Source organism: Cynocephalus volans, chromosome 8 (genome assembly GCF_027409185.1).
Source record: "Cynocephalus volans isolate mCynVol1 chromosome 8, mCynVol1.pri, whole genome shotgun sequence".
Lineage (NCBI taxonomy): Eukaryota > Metazoa > Chordata > Mammalia > Dermoptera > Cynocephalidae > Cynocephalus > Cynocephalus volans.
Genome location: NC_084467.1, coordinates 100,875,084 through 100,897,373, shown reverse-complemented (window position 1 = coordinate 100,897,373; position 22,290 = coordinate 100,875,084). Strand labels below are relative to the sequence as shown.

The 22,290-nt window shown below is 49.1% G+C and overlaps 1 protein-coding gene across 2 annotated transcripts in view; it reads left to right on the top strand.

The window, feature by feature from the left end:
• The first annotated feature begins 13,561 nt into the window (after nucleotides 1-13,561).
• SYT6 (synaptotagmin 6) overlaps nucleotides 13,562-22,290 on the top strand; it is a 57,902-nt gene continuing 49,173 nt past the window's right edge. For both annotated transcript variants that reach the window (XM_063106594.1, XM_063106595.1), the window contains exon 1: nucleotides 13,562-13,724. In XM_063106594.1, coding sequence (XP_062962664.1) covers nucleotides 13,562-13,724 — 163 coding nt within the window. The remainder of the gene's footprint in view (nucleotides 13,725-22,290) is intronic.

Genomic DNA, 22,290 nt, shown 5'->3' with positions numbered 1-22,290 from the left:
CGGTGCACTCCCTGGCTGAGCGCCGGTCACGAAAAAAAAAAAAAAAAAAAAAAAAAAAAAGAATTTGCTTCCAAATACCTTAGGAAGATAAAAGGATGGGGCAAGAGATTAAACAAGATCGGGAGGATGCCCGTGATTTTCAAAGCTAGGTGATAGGAATGTGCGATTTTATTTTACTATTCTCTCAACCTTTATATATGTTTGAAAATTTTTATTAAAAAAAAAAGTCAATGTCTTAGTCTCTTCCTTCTCAAGGCTATAAACTAACAGTACCCCCTCAGGCCCCAGAAGGTCACTCCTTCATCAAGTGTCCTGTGCTCTTTGTCAGAATGTGTTTGTTTCCATGAATCAGTTCAATAATAATCCACAGATCTTCTACTATGACAGCTTTATTAATAACCCTCGATTTTTTTTTTTTTTTTTGTAATGAGCTGGAAGTGATGTCAACAAGCTTAAAGGAAGGATAAGGTGGTTCTGCACAGGCCCAAGGGATTAGGAGAGCCCAAAGGGGGCCTGCTCCTGGACTAGGGCATGACCTTCATCACAGTGAGAGAATTTTCCTGCTGCAGAAATAGCCCTATGAACCAAGGGGATGAAAGCAGAAGCTCCAGGCCCTGGGCTTTGCTAGCTGCAAGCAAAATTTGCCCCCCACGGCCTAACACCAGAGCCCAGACCACCCAGCAGTGAGAGTAATTAAACTAGGAAAGGTCACAGATTCATAATTTATGTCTAAAGGGCTCGATTTAACCATCAGCCCCCTCCCTCCCCACTAATCCTCACCTCAATGTCAAAGGGGAAGGACCATCTGAAGGTTTCCAGGCCAGCAAAGACACCTGCTTACCTTACCTGGGGGTAGATCACTCTCTGGAGCTGAGGGCAATGGGTTTTACTGTTCTCAAGTGGTTGAGGTGTTCAGTTGGTGACCTGAAACAGGGGACTTTTTCAAGGCTGTACTCTTGAATTTGAGGTCATTCAGTGAGCACTTCCCAAGTCTAGATAATAATCTCAGAGCTGCCATTTATTGAGCACTTACATATGCTAGGCCCTTTTCAGGTTATCATCACATTCAATTCTCCTGACAATTCCAATAGGTGGTCCTATTGTCCTCATTTTATAGTTGAGGAGGTGAAGGTTTGGGAGGGTTATGTATATTAAATAAATTGCACAGACAGGACTTAGGTCCACCTCTGACTAACTCCAAGGCCCATACACTTAACTCTTCTGTGTCTTGCCAATTGGAGTTGTCTTGGCCTGAAAATAAGGGTCATCCAACTCTCTAGGTAACAGTCTACTGTGGTCTTCTTTTAAGTTTTTATTAGAGAGGTCAGCATGGCTTGACCAGCTTCTATGAAGACTGGTGGTGGCTAAAGGGAAAGGAAGCTTTCTGCCCTGCCCCAAATGCTTTACTCTTGCTCAAGCCACTGACCTCCACACCACCACCATCATCCCCATAAAGGGAAGGTCTGGACAGTCACAACTGCCTGTGGCAATTGCCTGGGACCTGACCTGCTGTGTGATGACCCCACTCCCACCTGCCTCAGACAAGCTGGGTCTGTGACTGGGACCTCAGCTCCTGCCTCTTGTCCCAGGTGGCCTTTAGCTTTTTTCTCTCTGCTACTGCACAAGCGACCACTTGGCTGCTTCTACAGAGCTTGTGGTAAATGTCAGGACCCCTCATTCCTGCTGTTCAACTGGTGACCTCTGAGGACCCAGCTCCAGCCTCTACCCTAATGACTCAACCTTATCAGGCCAGGACCCAGGCCAGGACCCAGGCAAGCTGTCTGTGACATGGCACCCGCTCCTTCTGGCTGGAGTGTGATGACTGTTGAATCAGAAAGCTGTGCTTTGGGAATCTGACCATCCAAAAATTATTTGCGCTCTTTAATTCCTTCCCTAGTAGTTTATGAGGTTCCTTGGCTGTTAATTTTAGGTGTCAACTTGACTAGATTAAGGAATACCTAGCAACCTAGTAAAGCACATTTTGGGGTGTGTCTGTGAGAGTATTTCCAAAGGAGATTAATACATGAGCCTGAGTGGACTAGGTGGGAAAGATCTGTCCTCAATACAGGTAGGTACCATCCAATCTGCTGTGGGCCTGGAGAGAACAAAAACAAGAAAAGGAGACTCTCTGTCTCTATCCACTGGAGCTGGGACACCCTCTTCTCCCCTGTCCATGGACATCAGAATTCCAGGCCCTTCAGCCTTTGGGTTCCAGAATTTACACCAATGGCACCCCCGGGGGTCTCAGGCCTTGGCCTTGGACTGAGCATTACATCAGTGGTTTTGCTGGTTCTGAAGCTTTTGGACTTGGACTGAGCCACACCATGGGCATCCCAGGATCTTCAGTTTGCAGATGGCATGTCATGGACTTTTCAGCATTCGTAATCGTGTGAGCAATCCCCTTAATAAATCCCTTCTTATATATCTATGGATTGGTTCTGTCTCTCTGGAGAACCTTAATACGGGTTCTTTTTCAATTGCTGGTCAGTCGTTGCCTGTTAAGGAGAACTAAGAAAGAGGATTTTGGGGGGAGCATAAACAGATGAAGCAACTTCCCCAGCAGCAGCACATGCAGATGCAGCAGGAGTCAGCAACAGCTCCCAGGTGAAACTGAGAGGAAGAAATGAGGCCTCTGGTTAGAGGAAGAGGATTTCCAGGGCATGGAGCCATTTAGGCAACCCCTGTCCTGAGCTTCTCTGGAGGAAATCAGAGAAAGGACATTAAGACCTCCCCTGGTCCAGGCAGTTGAGCACTGCAAGAAGATCTTAACACTTTACCTGGTAGATCTTCAAAGCACTTGTTCTCAACACACGGCCCAGGTTTTAGGAATTCCAGGCTGAAGAGGAGGACATGGCCCTCTCCTACTCTGTAGTCATCAAACCTTCCCTTTGCTTTTAGACACTTTGTGGTTTTTCCTTCTCTTCCTGGCAAGGAGGAATTAATCTAACTAAAAATAACTATCCCATTTCCAAACTTTGAAACTTCTATCTCAGCTAATTCACCCAATTAAAATGTGTTGACCACCTACTAGGTAACAGCAAGGGCTGGGAATACCAAAGTGAACAAAACAGAAACTGAACTTGACCTTGTACTACCAATGGTCTGGTCCCTGTCTGGTTTAGGAGACAGGTAATTAAATTAGTAATTACCGTAAAGTCTGAAAGCAGCTACAACAGCAGAAATAGAGGGATATAGAAAAGTCTCACTCAGAATAGGAAGATGGGATCCTCCCAGCAAAGATGCTCAAAATGAGGACAGGCTCAATGTCTGTGCCTCTGGGCCTCGCCCTGCAGGGCATGAGAGAGGGAGTCCAGCATGGGAAATTCTTTCTTGGACAAGGAACTGTCTTAGAGAATTTGAGGGTTAACAAGGAAGGCACTGCCCATGTCCTGCTCACAAACCTGAAGGCAGCATGACGTCACCATGAGCCTCCCAGGACCATGTCTCATTCACCAACTCTTTAGTCCAAGAGATGGACTAAATGCAGACAACTGGAATGACTGTCAGAGGAAACATCTGACTTTCCTTTGTGCTGTTGGGCTCTAACAGTTTAGTCCAATGAATAATGAAAATGCCCTGCCTCCTCCCCACCATCCCCCACCCTAGGTGAGCACAGCTGTGAGGAAAGTGATTGTTTTTTGGCAATTTTCATGCACAAGAATCATAAAGAATTGGATATGAGACAAGCCAGGCCATTCAATCCCCTCCTGCTGGGGTGGAGGCACTCACACTGTTTGCAGCTTCCCAAGCTGTGGCGCTGTGACCCAGTGGCCACCCCCCATGCCTGCTGTCCTTGCAAGTGTCCTCTGCATCCAGACCCCATTTCAGCAGCCGTTTGTCCCCAAATCCTCCTCTAGCCATAGGCTTAACCATTTTCCTCCTCCTCCCTGTTCTTTCCTCTTCGGCCTCTTCTGCCCACTCTCTTCCCCTGGGTGGGAAGGTTGTGCTCCATCAGCCACCATTGACTTCTGCTCACCAGGTCAGTGGATGACTCAACGGCCCACGACAAAGAAACCCACTCAGGAACAGAGGCCTTAGTGGGCTCTGGGCCTCCCCTACGTGGTTTTCTCAGCAGCTTTTAAACTTGCCCCTCTCCATCCTAAAAAGGCTGCTGAGGTTTCCCGACAGCTCAATAGCTACCCTGGGGGGGAAGCGTGTCAGAAAATCTGTCAGGTGTTTTCAGGAGCATGACTGAAAAATCCCTCTGGGGCACATGTTTGAATGTGGCCTCTGCATGTGTGTCTAAGTGCCTCTGCGTGTGGCAGGGGTGGTGGAAAAACCTACTCAGAATGAAACAAAATATATTCCCATCAGCTTAGCTGCTGTTGCTACCAGCAGCCTAAACAGTCACCTGCCCACAGCACTGCTACCTGGCCTTGGCACTGGGCTGTCTCCCCACTGCTGCGGCAAATCCCCCTATTACCATGGCACAAGACAGAGTCTCTAGGGTGGCAGATCGCTTCTACATGCTCTAAAAAGCTAACTGCCCCTGCAGACTGCTGACTGCCTCCCTTTTAACTTTATAGACGTTGGTGTCCAAGGCCAGCCTCTCCCTCCTCTTCATCCTCAACCCTGTTCTCGGCCCCTCTCCCAGCTCCATGGGCTCATTTGGGAGGCCTGAGAGTCAAAATCCAGATCTGACAGCCCCACCCCGAGCCCTCCCTTCTCCTACCACCAGCTCTGTGGTTGGAAGGGCGGGGTCTAAGAAGAACATGTGTGAAGGGGAGAGAAAAGAGCAGACAGAGGGGAAAAGGGAGCTTGGCAAGGAGCGGGAAGGGAACTGTGCACTCTTCGTCAGCAACACTGACTGTACAGTAATGACTCTGTGTTCTATCTGAAGTTTATCCTGGAAAACAGTCAGCTGCCCCAGCACACACACACATGCTTCACTGTGATGGCTATACTCTTGGGGAAATGAGCAATTTCTTCTCAAAAAGAAATTTTTCATGAAATGACCCAAACTCTGGTGTGTTTGCAGAGGAGTTTTGAGCTGGTGTCCCCAGCTTCCTGTGGCTTCATCACAATCTCCCTGAGGGCAGGTCTCCTTCTGCCTTGCCTTCTGACTGGCTGAAACAACCTGGGTTCTGGATTAAAGCAAACCAAAAAACCCAGCTGAGTGAGACTGAGCATCAGAAGTGAACATGGGGATGCTCATGGGCCAAGGCGCCCCTCCTCTCTCCGTGTCCATTTCTGCTCCAGTCAAGAAAATCTGCTCACTCCTCCCTCTGCGAAGTGCGGCTTTTTGTCTGAAACTGTGTCACTGGCTGTTTTCACAGCCTGGAATGAATGTGTTCCCCCATTCCTTCCAACTCAAGTCTTGCTTGATAGAACAAAAAAACAAAAAAAACCCTCAAAAGTCTACTCTTCCAAGAAGCCTTCCCTGATTTGTCCCGTTTAACTCTACTCGGATTCCTCCAGCACTCACACGCTCACTTTGCACCACATTACATGCATGCATCCCAGCTCAGGGAGCTCACAGTCTAGGAACAGTCAACAGTATGGTTGCTAAGCTCTAAGACAAAGGAAAGCATCGAGTGCAATGGGTGACAAGAAAAGGGACATCTGAGTCAGCTCTGGAAGTCAAAGGGGCTGTTTTGAGTGCTTCATGTATATCAACTCATTTAAACCTCCCAGTAAACTGATGAGAGAGGTACTACTATTATCATCTCCATTTTATGGACAAGAAAGTGGAGGCACAGAGAGGTTTAGTAACTTGCCCAAGGTCACACAAGTACTATGTTGTTTATTCATTTGGATGGCAGATCCAAAATTTGAACCCTGGCAGACTCACTCCAACGCCTACAGTCTTAACCTCTTTGCCCCACTACATCCTGTAGGAGCCAGCAGGATGACAAGGAAAAGAGGACAGGTGCTCAGGGCAGAGGGACACACAGTTGCAAAGTTCCACAGTCTAAAGCAGGTGCAGATGAAGCAGAAGAGGAAATGCAGGAACGAACTGAGCAAAAGCATGGGGTGGAGAGTGAGGAGGAGAGACAGAAACCATCTCTCTGTGACCACAGCACAGGCAGCCTGCAGGGAACACCAGGGGTGTCTGCAGAAAAGGCCACGTAGGTGGATGAAGGCCAGGTCTGGAGAGGCTTTGTATGCCATGCTTGAGAGTGTCAACTTCATCCCAAGAGTCCCAGAAAGTCTATGAAGGATTTTACGAGAGAGGGTGCCATAATCATATTATCCCATAAAGCAACTGCCATGATATGAAAGAGGGAAGTTGAATGCCTGAGCTAGGGCAGTGATAGTGGATGCGAGGACGAGTGGTAGGGGTTCAAACATTTGAGAGATAAAAACAAGTTCATTAAGAGATGGACTAAATGCAGGTGGGCAAGGGAGAGGGAGGCATCAAGGAAGGCTCTGAGGTGTTTGGTGTAAGCAACGAGCGTGGTTTAGTTATGTTCTTCTTTAAGGAGGTGGAGCAGGTTTGCAAAGGAAAATATGTTTTCTGTCCTGGACATATTGGATTCAGGTGGTCCGGGGTCGAGTTGTTCAGAACAGGAATTCATAAATGCACGTGTAGAAGCAAGGAGAGAGAGATGATCAGAGATATAGAATTGAAAATCCTTAGGGAGGCAGGCTCTGGAGTGAGACTGCCTGGATTAAATTCTGGCTCTATCACGTGGTACATGTAAACTGCAGATAATAATAGGGTCGTTGTGAGGATTAAATGGAATAGCCCATATTAAGCAAACAGCATAGAGCCTGGAACAGAGTAAGTGCTCAGTAAATGTTTAGTACTCCTACTATTTACTGTTAGTACTATTTAGTATTTGAAGCCCTAGGAAAGGATGAAGTCACTCAGAGAGAGTGTCCAAAAACAGAAGAAAGAAGGGCTGAGAGCTGAACCCCGGAGAAAATGGAAAGGTTGAGAGGAGGCGGAGGAGCAAGTGAAAGAATCAGGAAGGGAGGGAAATCCAGACAGAATCATGTCACAGAAGAGAATTTTGCAGTCAATGTGGGCATGGGCAGCTATGCAGCAAAGAGGTCAAAGGATTCATTTTAAATCAATTTCACATGTGGCCTCTCCCCACAGCTGATGATGTGCCCTCCCTCAGGACACAGCCCACGTGCTTAGTGCTCTACACACTGTGCTGTGGAAGGCCAGTGTGTGCAGGAAACAACTGAGGACTGTGTCCTGTGTGCCCAGCATAGACTGGGTCTTAGTAGGACCTCAATAAACACTGAGTGAGTGAGTGAGTGAATAAATGAATGAATGAATGAATGACGTGAAAAGATAGCCTTGAGTTCTGGCTCTGCCACTTGCTGGTTACAAATCCTGAGCCAGTTATTTTTAGCCTCTCAGGGACTTCACCAGTGAAATGAGAATAACAACATCCACCTCTCAGGGTTGTTGTGAGTATGAAATGAGAAAACATATGTGACAATGTTGTGTAAATGGTACCACGCTTTACAAACATTCGGGAGGATTAATAAAAGTTGGGGGCTGACTCACTAAAACCATTTACTCTGCCTCTAACAAACAGCAGAAATGTAGACAAGGCTTGCGGGCTGGGATGGAAAAGGATTTTTATTCTACCAAATAGATGGAAGCTAGAATTTGGTGAACAGATTTGTTCTCTCCAGGGTCTCCAGCCCCTCAATTCCACTGGGGGCTTCCAGCCCCTGACCCAAAGCATGCTCTCATGATTCTTCCCATCTGAATTCTGTTGAAATCAAGGATTAAGACTTCCTAGTTTTGACAGGGCCTTTTTGGATTTGTCACTTTAATTAGTTTTGGCATTTTATCTGGTTTCCTTTCATTAGTGGAACAGCCAGAGTCCTGAGATTGCAAACTCTCTCCAGGCTCCGTGGAGAGAATTCCAGTCCTTGGAGCCTTGGTCTTACAAGAATCTTGGCTTGGCCCTTTCCTGGAAGTAGGGCTTTGACCACAATCCAGGCGCAGCAGACCCCCCAAGATGCCCTCTGAGGAGACCTATCGCTGCCAAGAGTAAGGCAACCAAACATGTCCTGAGCTGTGAAGAGGTCTGGCCCCAGCTCTGTGTTTTACCAGTGAAACTTTCTTTCCTTTAGACTAGTGAGTGGTTCCAAGAAACATTTGGAATGGCTAAGGTCAGAGAGCCAAGAGTTTTGCAAAGAGGCACAGGAATAAATCTTTATTGCTCAGTAATTTATTTCCAAATATTTTTATTTATCATAAAGCCAATTTTAAAACATTGCAAACTTTTTTAAGAAAAGAAGAAAAATTATTCACATCCCCACTATCTTCCCCCAGCATGGCGAAGAAGGAAGGGGCACTGACTGGGGCAGAGGGTGTGGATTTCCAGTCCTCTGCCACTGCCTAGCTTGCATGATCAGGGACCAGTTGCTTGACTTCTTTATCTACCAGATGGACTATTAGCATCCACCCATTCTGCCTCTTAGGGTTGTTATAAGGATTAATGAGATAAACTCCTTGGCAATTTTCAGGGACTTTCCTCATGCAAGAGTACAGGTTAACTTCTGGACAGTGTGTCTGCTGGATGTCCCTCTATGATCTGACAGAAGGAAGAAAGGGGAAAGGAACTGTCATTTGTTAACACCTGCATGGATCAGTCACAGTATACTCAGCATTTAACCTAACCTATGCAATCCTCCCCTTGTATACTGTGAAGCAGGCCTTAAATGTCCCATTTTACAGATGAGGAAGCTGAGGTTCCGAGAACTAAAATACAGCACCTAATGTGATACAGTAGGTAAATGATAGACCCAGGATTTGAACACAGGTCTGTCTGACTCCAAAACCTGTGTTCTTCCTCCTACACGGGGACAGTGAGAAGAGGAGTACTTGGCTTACTTCCTAGCTCTTCCCCATCCAACATCATTTTCACTTCTCAAATAATGCAGAGAAAGCCTTGGACCCACCATGGTTAGATTCAACTCGAAAACTGCTTCAGCGATTATGTTGTCTTCTGACCTTGAACCTGCCTCTGCTTACCCAGAACTCAGCCTGCTTTTGCCCACAAAGCCAAGCTAGAAGCAGCAAATCCTGTCTGATCTTTCCAAGTCTGATCTGGAACATTGTGTGCTTGAGCAGAGAGCACAGAACAGAGAAGAGACCTCCAAAATAGAGGAGGAGTGAGAGGGAGGTAAATATACTCCTAGTTCAGGAGATTTGAATTGCCAAGCATCTTTCCTGGAATAAAAGCAAGACTGGACTTTTTCAAAAAGCACCTGGGCATTGATTTGGGCTTCTGAAATGTCTTTTGCATCTTCTCGGGCAAGGAGGAATCCTTGAAAACTCTGATGTTGGCTTGGAATGGCATGGCTTGCAGAAGTCACCCAGCTTTGGCTAGAGTCACTATGTTGGTATCAGGGGTGGGGAACAGAGGGAAACATCTGATGGAAATACTGATAAAGCTGTACTGGATTTATCTTTGGAACCCCATAGGGATTCCAAAGCAGAGTTAGTTCCAAATAATAGACTAAAGCTACTCCTCACTCCCAAATATTGGACACCAACTTAATTCTCTACCTACAGTAGACCAGGTCAACTAATGTCTGTTCTCTTAGAGTAAATTCAAAACCCTGGCAGAAAGTGGCCATATGCCTCAGTAAGCAGGGGATGGGGAATGTGGGAAGAGGATATCAGGGGCTCTCAAGCTTGGGTCAGAACCCCATTAGCTGCAATTTCCTTGGCAAAGCAGTGGGTTCGCTTGTGCCTATTTCTCTGTGTCTTTCTCTGCACCTCAGACAATCCAGCTATGAATGTCAGACTGCTCCCTTTACATCTCTGCTGGGGGCTTGCCAGGGAGGAGGGAATGGGGAAAGGGCTCCCTATTTAAGAATTGCATTGAGATGGAAAGACAATATGACACATCAGCTCATGTCAAAGGAGCTCATTCTTCCCGCCTACAGCATTAGCAATTTCCTACCAAGGTTCAATTTTTTTTAAAAAAATTATATTTGGTTTTAATTTTTTTTATTTGTAGCATAACTCAAGAGGACATTGCTGTTCAGAGCAGGATGGGAGCTTGCCCAAGGGCAGAGACTCAAAGTGGGGGGCAGGGACATGAGCTTCAGCTATTTCTGAGAAGAGGGCCCAGGAGTGGGAGGACTCTGGTTTCTGCCTTAAACCTCCTCTCATCCTGCCTCCCACCCCACCTCTAGCCCCCGCCCCCCTGCTCCTGAGCAGTCTAGCCTGGGGGTCCCAGACTCAGAATGTTCCAGTCATGGCTGTAGATGAGATGAGAGCAATGGGGGAGAGGAAGCCAAAAATGAGTTGAACATCCATAAAAGCACTTCCTTTTTCAGAGCCAGGAAAAGCTGCTTCTAAGTTGCTTCCCTTTTTCCTCCACTCCCCAGCCCCAGCCTCCTCCTTTCCCTTCACATAAAATCCTAGAGTGTTTTAGCTAGAAGGAGCCTCAAAGAGTTCCTAATCCAACTTCAGATAAGGACACCAAGGCTCAGATAGGATTTTTTTTTTTTTTGGTGGGGGGTGCTGGCAGGTACAGGGACGGAACCCCAGACTTTGGAGTTATCAGCACGTGGTAGGAATGTGACTAGCCCATGATAATGTGACACAACCCAGATAGGAATGTGACTAGCCCATGGCTGGTTTGGTGTGCAGGTCCTGGAACCCAGGCCTCCTGGGACCATGTCCAATGACCTTGTTTGTCACTATGCCATGCTGACTGTCTCTGCTGCTCCTCTCTCCTCCCCACCCTGTAACCCCAAACTCAGAATGATCTTTATCTGAGAGATAGGGTTGAGGGGCAACAATTCCATTTCTTTCCACTTCCTTCCCTCCCAGGTTTGGGTAGGATCTTGGGAGTCTGAATTTGGCCTCTCCATATAGGAAGAAACATAGATGTGTTTTAGGGTTGGGCTTACGGAGGAAAGGAATTTTGGGGAGGAAAAGTCTCCTTCATTACGTGAGGGTTTTTCCTGCTTTGTGCCTGGTTATGTGAACACAATGGTGTCAGAAATTGACCTGGGGGGGGGGGGCGCTTGAAGAGGACAACTAGGGTGAGTCTTTATCTTAATGTAAGAAAAAAAAAAAAAAACACTTTTCTATTTCTCTTTCTGAATCTGTTTCCTTATATGTGTGTCTGTCTCTCTGCCTCCGTTTCGTTTCTCTGTTCTCTCTTGTATGTGTACCTGTCTCTCTCTCTCTGTATCTCCTATAACTGTCTCTCTATGTATCTCTGTCTCATCCTCTGCCTGTGTCTGTATCTCTCTGTGTCTCTGCCTTTCTCTTGTCTGTCTCCGTTTCTTTCTGTCTGTCTCTCTCACTCACGCTCACTCTCACACTGCAAATTCCATAGTTATAGACTGACTGGGGAGCCCTGGCCCCTTCGTGTAGCACTGTCAGGACAACCTCCTTCACCTTCTTAGGTTGAGAAATGCCAGGTCAGGATCTGCTGCTGGGCGCCAGAGACGCTGCACAACCGCCCGCCGGGTGTGGAGGCTGAATCCGGGAACAATGAGAAATTGTCTGTTAATTCTCGGCTCCTGCCACCTGCTCTGCTCTGAACAGGCTCTTTTGCCTTCAGTTTAGATGCAAATTCCCCCACTAGATGTAAGCAAAATATTGATTTCCCTGCATCGCAGGCCTGGGCTCTTGGAACAGTCCTGTGCTTTTTCATTCTCGGCAAAGGCAAAACAAGACGCTTTGTTCTGCGAATTTCCCCAGGACCTCGAGAGGGGGAGGGAGAAACCAACGGCGGCGAGTGATAGAGTTGCCATAAACACGGGCAGAGAGCAGTTCCTCTCCATTTGTATTTTACATAAACACAAACCCGCCGCTTAGGAAACTGCTAATGAGCGTGTGGCCAAGGGCCTCCCAGCTCCTGTCTCTCCCAGGTGCTGGGGTCTGCATCAGGTGGTGGAAGGAAAGGTGATGGGGCCTCTGGCCTCCTCAGGTGGGTCTTTAGAAGCACCGGGATGGCTAATGGGGACTCCAGAGCCTCATCTATTTTTGAAACAACAACCGAGCACCGCCCGCAGGAAGGCGGCCTGGATTGCATAGTGTTGCCGGGGTCATGCCTGCTCAAATCCTTCCCGCCTAAGTTACTAGCCCTCTCCCATCGTAGGTGCCCGGGGTCAGGGTCGAAGCTGCAAACCCGCCGTAGTTTTCTCTCTCCCCTCCCCCAACCCTATGCCCACGCGATAGTTGCACCATTTGGGCCTTCAGCACCGCGGACAGAGCCAGGGGGCGCGTCCCGGGCGGGAAACGACTTGGCTGGGCCAGGGTCCTCTCAGGCCTCGGCACCAGCTGCCCGGCGATCGCAAGTCCAAGGGCCGACTGGCTCGGCTGGCGCAGATGGCAGCTGTGGAGACCGCCAGGAGCTGGGGCTCCAAACCTCCTCCCTCCGGAACGTGAGTCACCGCCCAAGCCACTTCCAATTAGCGTGTTAATTAGAAGGGAAGACCCTCCTCCCCCACCAGCCACACGGGCACACACCAGACCCGCGGTTTCCGGAGGCTCGGGCTAAAGTTTCCCTCCCAGCTCTGAGAAGGCAAAGGGACACGAGTGTGGCGCTTCGGGTGAGCCCCACACAGGAGGGGCCCGTTCCCCTGATAAGGCCTCGTAGGGCCCCGCTTTCCCGGCCGCCCCGGCGATGGCCCGCAGGTTTCCAGGGCTGAGGGAGGCGCCTTGAAGCCCCCGCGCCGACCTGCTCCTGGGCCTCACGCCACAGTGCCCGAGGGGAGTCCTGCCTACAGTCTAGCCTCAATCCTCCCGTTTAGTTGCCGGCCTTTCAGCCCTTGCTGCGTTTGATAGAAAGATACACTATCTCTGGTGCTGGTGAACCGATGCGGGGAGGTGGATCTGGCGGGAACTGAGCGCCCTCTTGAAATGCCCTCTTTTCCTATTCGCCAGAAACTTTCCCTCCCGTTGCCATGGAGAGAGACGGCCGCTGCCTCCCGTCGCCATAGCAACATGCGGGTGCCGCGGACCGCAGGATTGCGGGGCTCCGAAAGTCTTCTTGCAGTTTGCATCGCCCCGCAGTCTGGGGGTCTTCTGTCTCCGAAGCTGGGACCTGGAGCAAGTCTAACTTCTCCCATCCGGACCCGCGGCCGAGGCGCTCCTACCCGCCGCCGGGTCGGCCCTCTTTCTGTTACGGGGTAATCTATTTCGCTGCTACTTGTGTGGCGTGTGGCAGTTTACCCAGTGTTTTCACAAACATTATCTTTATATCCCCAGGAAGCCCTTGAAGCACTCGCTATCATTATACCTCTTTTACGGAGAGGAAAATCGAGGCTAAAGAGGCCTAAAGTCACACTAGACAGTGAATGCGGAGACGGAACCTCGACTCTTTCGCCGGCCTTGCACACTCCAAGATGCAGGACAGCCGTGTCCCCCCGCCACGATTCTGCCCGGACTCAGGCCGGTTCCTGAGTGTAGAGGGGGCGACCGTGAGGCGCCAGACTTGCCAGCTGCTGCGGGATGCCACGTGAGGGGCGGGGACCCTGCGGAGAAGTGATTAAAAGCAGAACGGAGCCGCAGGGGGCCGCTGCGGGAGGGTCTTCTTGGGGCCGCCTTGCCCCGCCCCAGTCCCGCAGCTGTGCTGCTTCCAGCGGCTGCTCCGCAGGCCTGGGTGCCCCGGGCATGAACGGGGTGTGGGGAGACGGGGGGCCTCGGTGCCAGGCGGCGCTCGCGGTCCTGGCCTCACTGTGCCGGGCCCGGCCGCCCCCTCTTGGGCTGAACGTGGAGACTTGTAGGAGCTTCGAGCTGCAGCTCCCAGAGCGGAGTCCGAGCGCGGCAGACACAGGTAACTGGAGACCCAGGACCCCCACCCACCCTTCCTGCATTCTCATCCTGGCTGCCCGCTCCCCTTCCCCAAAGCACCGGCCCCAGGAGCCCTAGAACCTGAGAGAGAACTCCAGCTTGGAATTCTGGATTCGGAACCAGCTTCGGCCAATCCCCTGCAGGGCAAGGAGAGATCCAAAAAGGACCCAGGAGGGAGAGAACCCCTCTGCCCCTCCCGTGTGACCTCTGCGGGGTCCCCGCGGAAAGCCGGGCTCCCGGGACGCGGCACCCGCGGGGCACCAGTTTCCCTCGCGTCTCTCGGCTCTCCCTGCGTGCGTTCTGCCAGGGGAGGGGTCCGTGGATCCGGCAGGAGACGAGGGGCATCCAGCTGAGGAAGAAAGCTTGTCTCCTCGAGCGTGTCTATGTCCCAGGGTCTACCAGTCGGTCTGTCCGTGAGTTTTTCTGCTCTCTTGGTGAACGCGGGCCGAGCCCCCGGGTCTCTCAGGGAGGAACTTGGGTCTTCGGCTGGCACGAGGTCTTTGTGTCCGGGTGTCTCTCCGGCTGCCAGTGGCTTTGTTCGTCTCCACTGGGGGGCGGGGGGCGGGGTGGGGGACGGTGTCGCGGCGTCCTCCCCCCTCCCCCCCGCACGCCCCTATAACTCGCTCCCTCGGTCTCTCTCTGACTCACTCGGACTCGGGGCGGGTGCGATTCTGAGCCGGTGCCTCTTACCGACTTTGCCAAGAGGGCGCCTCCAGCCCGAGCCGCGCGGACCCTGCGCTGGACGCAGCCCCGGGCGGCTGCCGAGCTGAGGCGGGAGCCCGAGCCGAGTCGAGCTCGCCCGAGCGGGTGAGTCCCGAGCCCGAGCCCCGCGGGGCTGGGGCCCGACACGCAGCTGCTGTGTCTCCCGGGAGTCGCGATAGCGGGAATGGCGTGTCGCGCCCTGGAGGTGGGAGCCGCGGGAGGGTCGGTGGCGCGGCAGCCGGACGGCCCCGGCTATTTACCTGCTGCACCAGTGCCCTGCGGCCACGCTCGCCCGCTGCAGTGGGGCTTCTTTGTGCCGATGTCTGGAGGGTCCCGGGAGGGAGTACGGGTCGCATCCCCTCTGGGGGAGGAGGCTGGGGGCAGTGCGAGGCCTGGAGAGAATGCGTAGTGGAGGTAGAGAGATCCTGCGGGGACCAAGGATTCCTTGGGACGCCGCAGACTCCACCGCACCCCTCCTTGTGCCCCGACCCCGACCCCCGCGGCGCTTGGCCTAAGGGTATGTGGGAGTCGCCCCGTGGCTCTGCACCGCTGGCGCGGGAGGGGGAGGAGGGGGCCGCGAGAGGCGGGAATTTGGTCCCCACGCGCTTCTCTAGGGACGAGAAGCCAGGGACTGGAGCGACGGTTCCAAGAGCAGGTACCGGTGGGATAAGCTCCCCAGTGGCCGCAGGTCCCAGAGTCCTCTTTTCAATTACCGTTAAGGGTCGAAGACAGAGGTAGATTCTGGGTTAGGAACAGAGCCACTGGGGGGAGCAGTAGTTGGCCAAGGGGAGGCTTGTGTGTGTGAGGGGGCTGTATTTAGTCTTGAGGCATGTGGAGACCACCTCAGCTCTGTATGGGTCTAGGGAGTGCTGCTTTCCTCTGGCTCTGGCAATGTTTCATCAATGGGTTGATCACTGCAGCAGAAAGGACTGAGGTTAGACATAAAGAAGAACTTTTAGAGGGAGGTACAGTGATGGAGGTTGGAGATTCTCAGAACAGATTAGGCCCAGCAAGTATTATTAGACTCTGGTTCTCTGGTGCCATCACCTCCTATATCACCTAGCTCCCCACACCCACCAGACAAATCTTCCCCAAGTCAGGGAGTCTCTTCCTGCCTCCGCCTACTCCCCAGCTCCCTTCCATCTTTTCCTCCAGTGATCCATCTCTAGTGGGGACTTAATGCTGGTCCTGACCCCTCAGAGCCTAAAGGGTGAGAACACATCCGTCTAGTTCCACCTGGGATGGAAGCTGGATCTCCACGTCTGTCTAGGGCAGAAATGCTGGGGTGGGTGTGAGGGGCGGTGTATGTGGATAGCACATCCTGATAGGGAAAGGCCCTGGTGTTCTAACTCCAGAGACATACCCCATAGTCTGGAATGACAGCTGCTTAGATGGCTAGGTTGAGGGTGAGAGAAGCCTGAGGGGTGAGAGCCAGTGGGCCCAGATGAATCAGTATGCCTTCCCTGCATGCTGCTTCAGAAGAAGAATTTGGGTTCTCAACCTTGGGAAACTTTAACTTTGGCTGCTGAGTCACAAGCCCCAGGAAGCCCCGGGGGCCTAGCTGGGAGGCTGAAAAGGGTAGGGGAGGCAGAAGGAGATCCTCGATTATAGCAAAAGAAAGAAAATGGTTGAGAGTGGCTTTGGGACCTTGGAGATTTAGGTGAGTATAGGGTCTGGGCAGATGCTGTGGAATTCAGGACCAAGCCCCCAGGTGTCCCACCTCCCAGTCTTCTCCCTGAACCCCAGATATGCCTGAGTTCAGATTCTGCAGCTGAGAAATGCTGGATCTTTTCATTTGCACTTTTATGAAAAATGTGAGTGACTAGAGCATGCCCTGCTGTCTTTACCATTTTGTTTTCCCCTGCCTTCCTCCTGTTCTAAATCTCTAGCTCATGGTATTTCTAGTAACACCCTGAGATTCAACAGTTGAGACTCAGACTCCACTGGCATTTACTGAAATCCTTCTATATGCCAGGGTCTGTGCCAGGAATTGCACAAGAAATCTCAGTTACTCAGACCCTGACTTGGAAACACCTGTATACACATTGTCCTAACCAAAAGCAAGGTCCCCTTTTCCTTAACACACTCTAAAGTCACGGGATCTGCTTTCCTCCTTAACAATCACCGCCACCGCCACACCCCCCCTCCCCCAAGTGGACACTGCCAGGCAATTATCCACCTTTCCTTGTGTCATTTGCCTTGTGGAGGTGAATGGACTTTTTCCATAGACCAAGTTGTAGAGGGGTAGGTATAGGTAGCATGGGTGCTGGACTTAAAGTAGTAAGCGAAGGTCCAGAAGTGTTCCAGGAAATGTAGGAACCTAACAGGAGCCCCCGAGCTACCCTGCCCCTCCAGGAGTTATTCTCCAGGTTATCTGTGGCCATGAGATGTATGTGATGTGTGTTCACTTTGCTAATGATTCTGGAGAAGTGTGATTCAGCCACCTGGCTTTGAAGTTGGCCTTTCTCAACACAGAGAATTTTTTTTCCTGCTTGTGATGGCTAATTAAATGCACAACATTTCATTAAAAGACAAAGTTCTGTTTCTATTACTGAATAATCAGCCACTTCCTCACTCCTTCCTGGAAGGAAGGAATTCTGCAGATTTTTGCCTTCTTTGAGGAGAGGTGCAATTCATGATCCTTTAGAACCCATGGAGGTAATATTCTGACTCTAGTGTGTTTTGAGCTTTAGGATTCTAGAGGCAGGGCCCAGTATATAGGAGTTGGAGACCCCTTAAATTTACAGTTCTAGCTCTGTTCTCCCTCTGACTGCCTGTGGGCAATTCGAGGGTGGTAGTTCCAGTATGCTTCTTCCCTCTAAGATCTGTACAAAAGATGTGTTCTCTTCTAATTGCTCTAATTTTACTTTGTTTCCCCTGTCCGCAGAGTTGGGGGTATAACATGTGGTGGCAAATAATTAGGACTGGCGCTGAGGCATCTGGATCAGGCCAGGTTTCTTTAGGGTCTGTGTAGCATTGTCTGGAGTGGGGGAAAGCATGGAAAGAGAAGGTGGCATGCCTTCTCTGACTGAGCTAGGTAGCACCCCTGCTAGTCCTGCTTAAGAAAAGAAGCCTCTAAGGACTGGGTCACACTTAGAAACTGAAATCAGATGGTCCTTTGAAAGTAGAGGTGAGCAAGGCATCCGGATCTAGACACTTGAGGTAAAATGACACTTCCTCATCCCTGCCTTTTCTCTTTCAGGGGTGCTGAACTCTGTTTCTTGCTCCTCAAGGACCCACACAGACCTCTCCTCTCACTAGTTGCTGATACAAACAAAGAGAGGAGCATAGAAGGAAAAGAATCTTTCTGGCTTTGTGTCTGTCCCTCCCCCATCACTCCAGCCTTGATCCACCTTCAGAGGGGCCACATGCTCTGACCAATCAGGCAGAAAGGTAGTTACCATCTGCCAAAATAATAATACCAATAATTGCTAAATTAGTGCCAATGCTCTGTTAGCTATAACACTCCACATTAGTCTCCGATTTATCTCTGAGTCCCTTAATGATGGTGGAAGCGGGTGCCCAGTCATAAAGCTTGGTGCGGCCATAATTAGCTTGGCATTGTCTCTCCTCATCATGGCTTTTTCAGGAGCACTAATTCCTTCTCTGTTTGGATTCTGCTAATTATCCCCATTGGTAGCTCAGCCTGGATATCTGAAAGAAGGAAAGGAAGCAAAAGCCCTCTGCTCTCCCTTCCCCCTACCCTGAATTTTAATTACACTGGGTTCTAATAAATTTACAAGCCACGGCAGAGCTTATTATTAATGGACCACGTCTGTGAGCCTCAGTACAGAATAGCCCCTGTTCTCCCAACACACAAACACACACTCACACTCAGGTGTTCCTCAGGTACATTTCTGGCTGGAGCTTTTTCAGAGGCCACTGGTTATTTGCCTGGTGGCTGTTAGGTAACCTGCAGTGTTTGTACTATCCAGAGAAGAAGAAAGATTGAGGGGTGGGGGATGTTGCTAGGAAGCGGTTATAATCTGAGTCTTCAGGGTTCCGCTCAGGTTCAGAGGGTCAGGACAAAGAGTAGAAGATGCCCCCCTACTCTCTCCTGATTACAACTCAGAAATGCCTCCCCAGCTTTTCTGTCCAGACTTTGACTCCACAGTTCTTCAGCTCAACCTCCAGTTGTCTCAGATGCCTGGTTCAAGAGGCTGGAGTTTGGCATCAGAAAGCCCTAGGTTCCAATCCCAGCTCTTCTGCTCAATGCACTGTACCCTTGAACAAGTTACTTAGTTAACATCTCTACGCTTGGTTTACTATCTTGGAGAGGTGAATACCAATTTCTTAGGGAGGCTGTAAAGATTAAATTTGATAACATAAAGCTTAATGCTTACCATGTAGAAATAAATAACAAATAATATTATTAGTATTAATATTAATGGTTATGCCCAGAGTCTCTGTTTCTTCCAGGCTTGTGGGCCTTTGTGTCACTTGCTCTCTGGTCTCTGGGCTGTGCTTTGTCTGTATCTTCATTTGTGTCTGAACAAGAGCTGGGCCAGGCAGCTCCTGCTCAGCACAGCCTGAGCACTACCATTTCTAAGGATCTGCCAGCACCCCCAGACCCCGAAGCCAACCATCTCTGGCTTTGGAGTGAGCAGGGGAAATGGTCCTTTCTTTTCTCTTCCTGTCCCCAGTTCATCTTTTCAATTATAATCTGTTAGTGAAAATGCCTGTTACTGTTACAAAATGGATTTTTCTGACATGGAGCCCATTAGAAAAATGGGAACAATAGCAAGAGATAAGAACTGCTGATGAGTCCTAACACTATGGGTGGAGAAAGGAGAGGGGGAAGTGTCAGTGGGGGAGATAAGAAAGCCCTGGGCTGCTAATTAATAACCCAGCATTTTCTGGAAGGGGAGTGAGATCATGGGCCATCACCCCTGCCAGACAGTCTCATTTAAGGTGACAAGCAGGTCCTACCCTGATGGCCTTCAGGGAACCTTAACATCCCAGGAGAGAAGAGGGGCCTGAGATCCCTCAGATGCTTTACCCTCTAATCTGGTGTCCCTCTTCCCTGCCTCAGAGGCCTAGCTTTGGGTCTATTGTATACACAGTTAACTATTATCCTCCACCAAAATAAAAACCTGAAGAATAATAGCAGCTTACATTGGGGGGCATTCATCATGTACCAGGGACTGTGCTCAAGGTCTTAGATTATCTAATATTCACAGTGATTCTGTGAGGTAGGAATAATTAGAAACCTCACTAAATAAAAGAGGAAACCGAGGTTAGATAACTTGCTCAAGGTCACACAGTTAGAAAGCAATGAGCATAGTATGTGTTCTGTGGTCATTCTGGTACTGGTGCCCACCTGAGATGTCCACCCTGTGACTGAGCACCTGGTGAAGTCTGGATTCCCAGCCAGCGCTAGAAGCCACATGCCCCTGCATAATGCCATGTTTCCAAAGCCTCCTTCCACAGCTCTTTTCTTTCCCAGAGGCTGCTGGGTAATTGGTTTCCTGAACCAGGTGCCCACAGAATACTGAAGCTCCTTTGATACCTGAATGAAGATATTTCAGAACTAATAAGGAATAGTGGACCTCTTTCCCCCAATTTCCAAGAAAACTTTGCAAGAGCATAGGATGTTCTTAATTGTAGATTTTCTTCCATGATTTTTTTCTTATTCCTTTGGAACTTGCTTCTGCTCACTGGCTGGCTGGTGATGGTAATGACGAAACAACTGAGAAAGTAGCAAGCAAATGAATATTAACAGAAAAACTGGGAGATGTGTGATCTTTAATATAGTGTGTATTATATCTTGAGATATACATGGCTACTATGAGATAGTTATATTATTCTTGCTGAGATTGTTCTTGGTTTGTAATGATAAGGTTAAAGCTATAACTATTTATTAGTGTTCATGGATTGCAGGTGTTCTGCCCACTCAACAAATTTTAAAACTAAGAGACGTTCAAAACTAGGCCACGCTAGGTAATTCTAATAAAAAATAGCTAATATTTATTTTATTCCTTACTACATTCTAGGCACTGTTCTTAGCACTTTGGATACACTTTTGATCATATTTAAACCTCACAATGACCTTAGGAGGTAGATACTATTATTTTCCCCACTTTATAAATGAGGAAACTGAGGCTGAGAAAGGTTACATAGTTTGCCAAAGTCACACAGTTTAAAATCAGTGGCAGTGGATATTGACTGAGTCCAGTCTGACTCGAGGGCATCGCTTCTCTCTCTCCAGGCTGAAGGGGAAAGAAGGAAGAAGAGAGGGAGGAAGAATACAAATACTTAGGAAGTACTTTCTCTTTTCAGTGCTGTGCTAAGCACTTTTTTCCTTACTGGAGTCTTACCTTCCTCTTGTCCTCCAGCTAGTACATGGTATAAATAGGAAGTGCACTGGATCAGGACTCAGAAAGGTGGCAGAGTTGCCCATCAAAGCTCTATCTGCCTCACAGACTTGAGGTTCAAACAAGACATGAGTGGGAAAGGGGTTTTGAAGGCTGTTTGTGCACTTATGATTTCCTAGGGGTCAGCGTGTCCCGGTGAGTTGGCCCCAGAGAGTTGGCGCCAGCAAGCCCAGAGTAAGAAGGCATGTATCTCAGGTCATCTGGGCCTTTGCATAGCCCTTAGGCCACTACAAGGAGGCTACATCCCTTCCCAACCACAATGCACCTTTAACCAGGGGGTGAGGGCTGGCTGAGTTCAAGGCCACCTGTAGTGATTTTAAACGGTCTAAATTCTCTGCAATCACCTCCTCCTCTGGCCTGGTTCTGCTCTTAACAGCCTTGCTCCCCACCTTGTATGCCCTGTGGGGATAAACCCACTCAGTGTTGGGGATCTAATTCTCCTAGCATTGCCTGGCTGTGAGGTGTCAAAAGCCCAGGCTCTCCTAGTCCCTGCAAGAAGATTCTCCAGGCATAGGAAGGGCCTCCTGGGTCTTGTATCACCAGTATTGAGCCCTGGGTGCTGATTCCCAATAATCCATACTCTCTGTCTTCCCTAATCACAGCTCTGAGGGAGCACCAGCTGAGGGTTATGTGGAGATGCAATTGAAATAGCAACCACACCGAGGAAAAAACAATTCCCCCATCTCTATTTTCATTTATGAATTCAGTTTTTTGTCAGGCTGAACATTTAAATGCACTCTGTGCTTTCTGAATTCCCCCCACCCTCCTTTTCATTAAAATTCTAATTATTACCAGAGCAAGTAAGATGTATGATCAAAGGAAAGCAAAGACCTGGAAATACCTTTTGTTTTAAGGTGACTCATATTGCGGAGAATGCATCCAGAACAACTGTAACAGAGAACAGATGTGAAGGGTCTAGAGATGGCCAGGTACTTAGAGGAAGGACACATGTACCTGTGGTAGCTTTCCTGGTGAGTCCAGGGGTATAAGGGCCTGAAAAATAGTCTACAAACCATTGAGATCATGAACTCATAGCAGCAACAACAACAACAACAACAAAATTGACTCAGTACCTCTAAGACTACAAACGAATATATGTTTATTTGTTCTCAAGTTACATACATGTTTTACAGAGTGGTTCTGCAGAACCAGAATGGTTGGATTGTAGCTCAGTTCCACCACTCACCAGCTATGTGACCCGAGCAATCTATTTAACTTTTTGTGTCTCAGTTACCACATCTGCAAAATGAGAACAATAATGGTGCCTAGTTCACTGGAGAGGATTAAATGAGTGAATATATAAAAAGTACTTTTAACCTTGGATGTAGTAATGTTGAAAAAATTGACTAAATCAATAATAAAACACTATTATTACTATCAAACTATATATTAAAATTTTGATTTCTTATATTTAAGGTAATAAATAAAAATTTAAATGATCTGAATTTTGTTTTCTCTTGTGCCCCGTGAGGT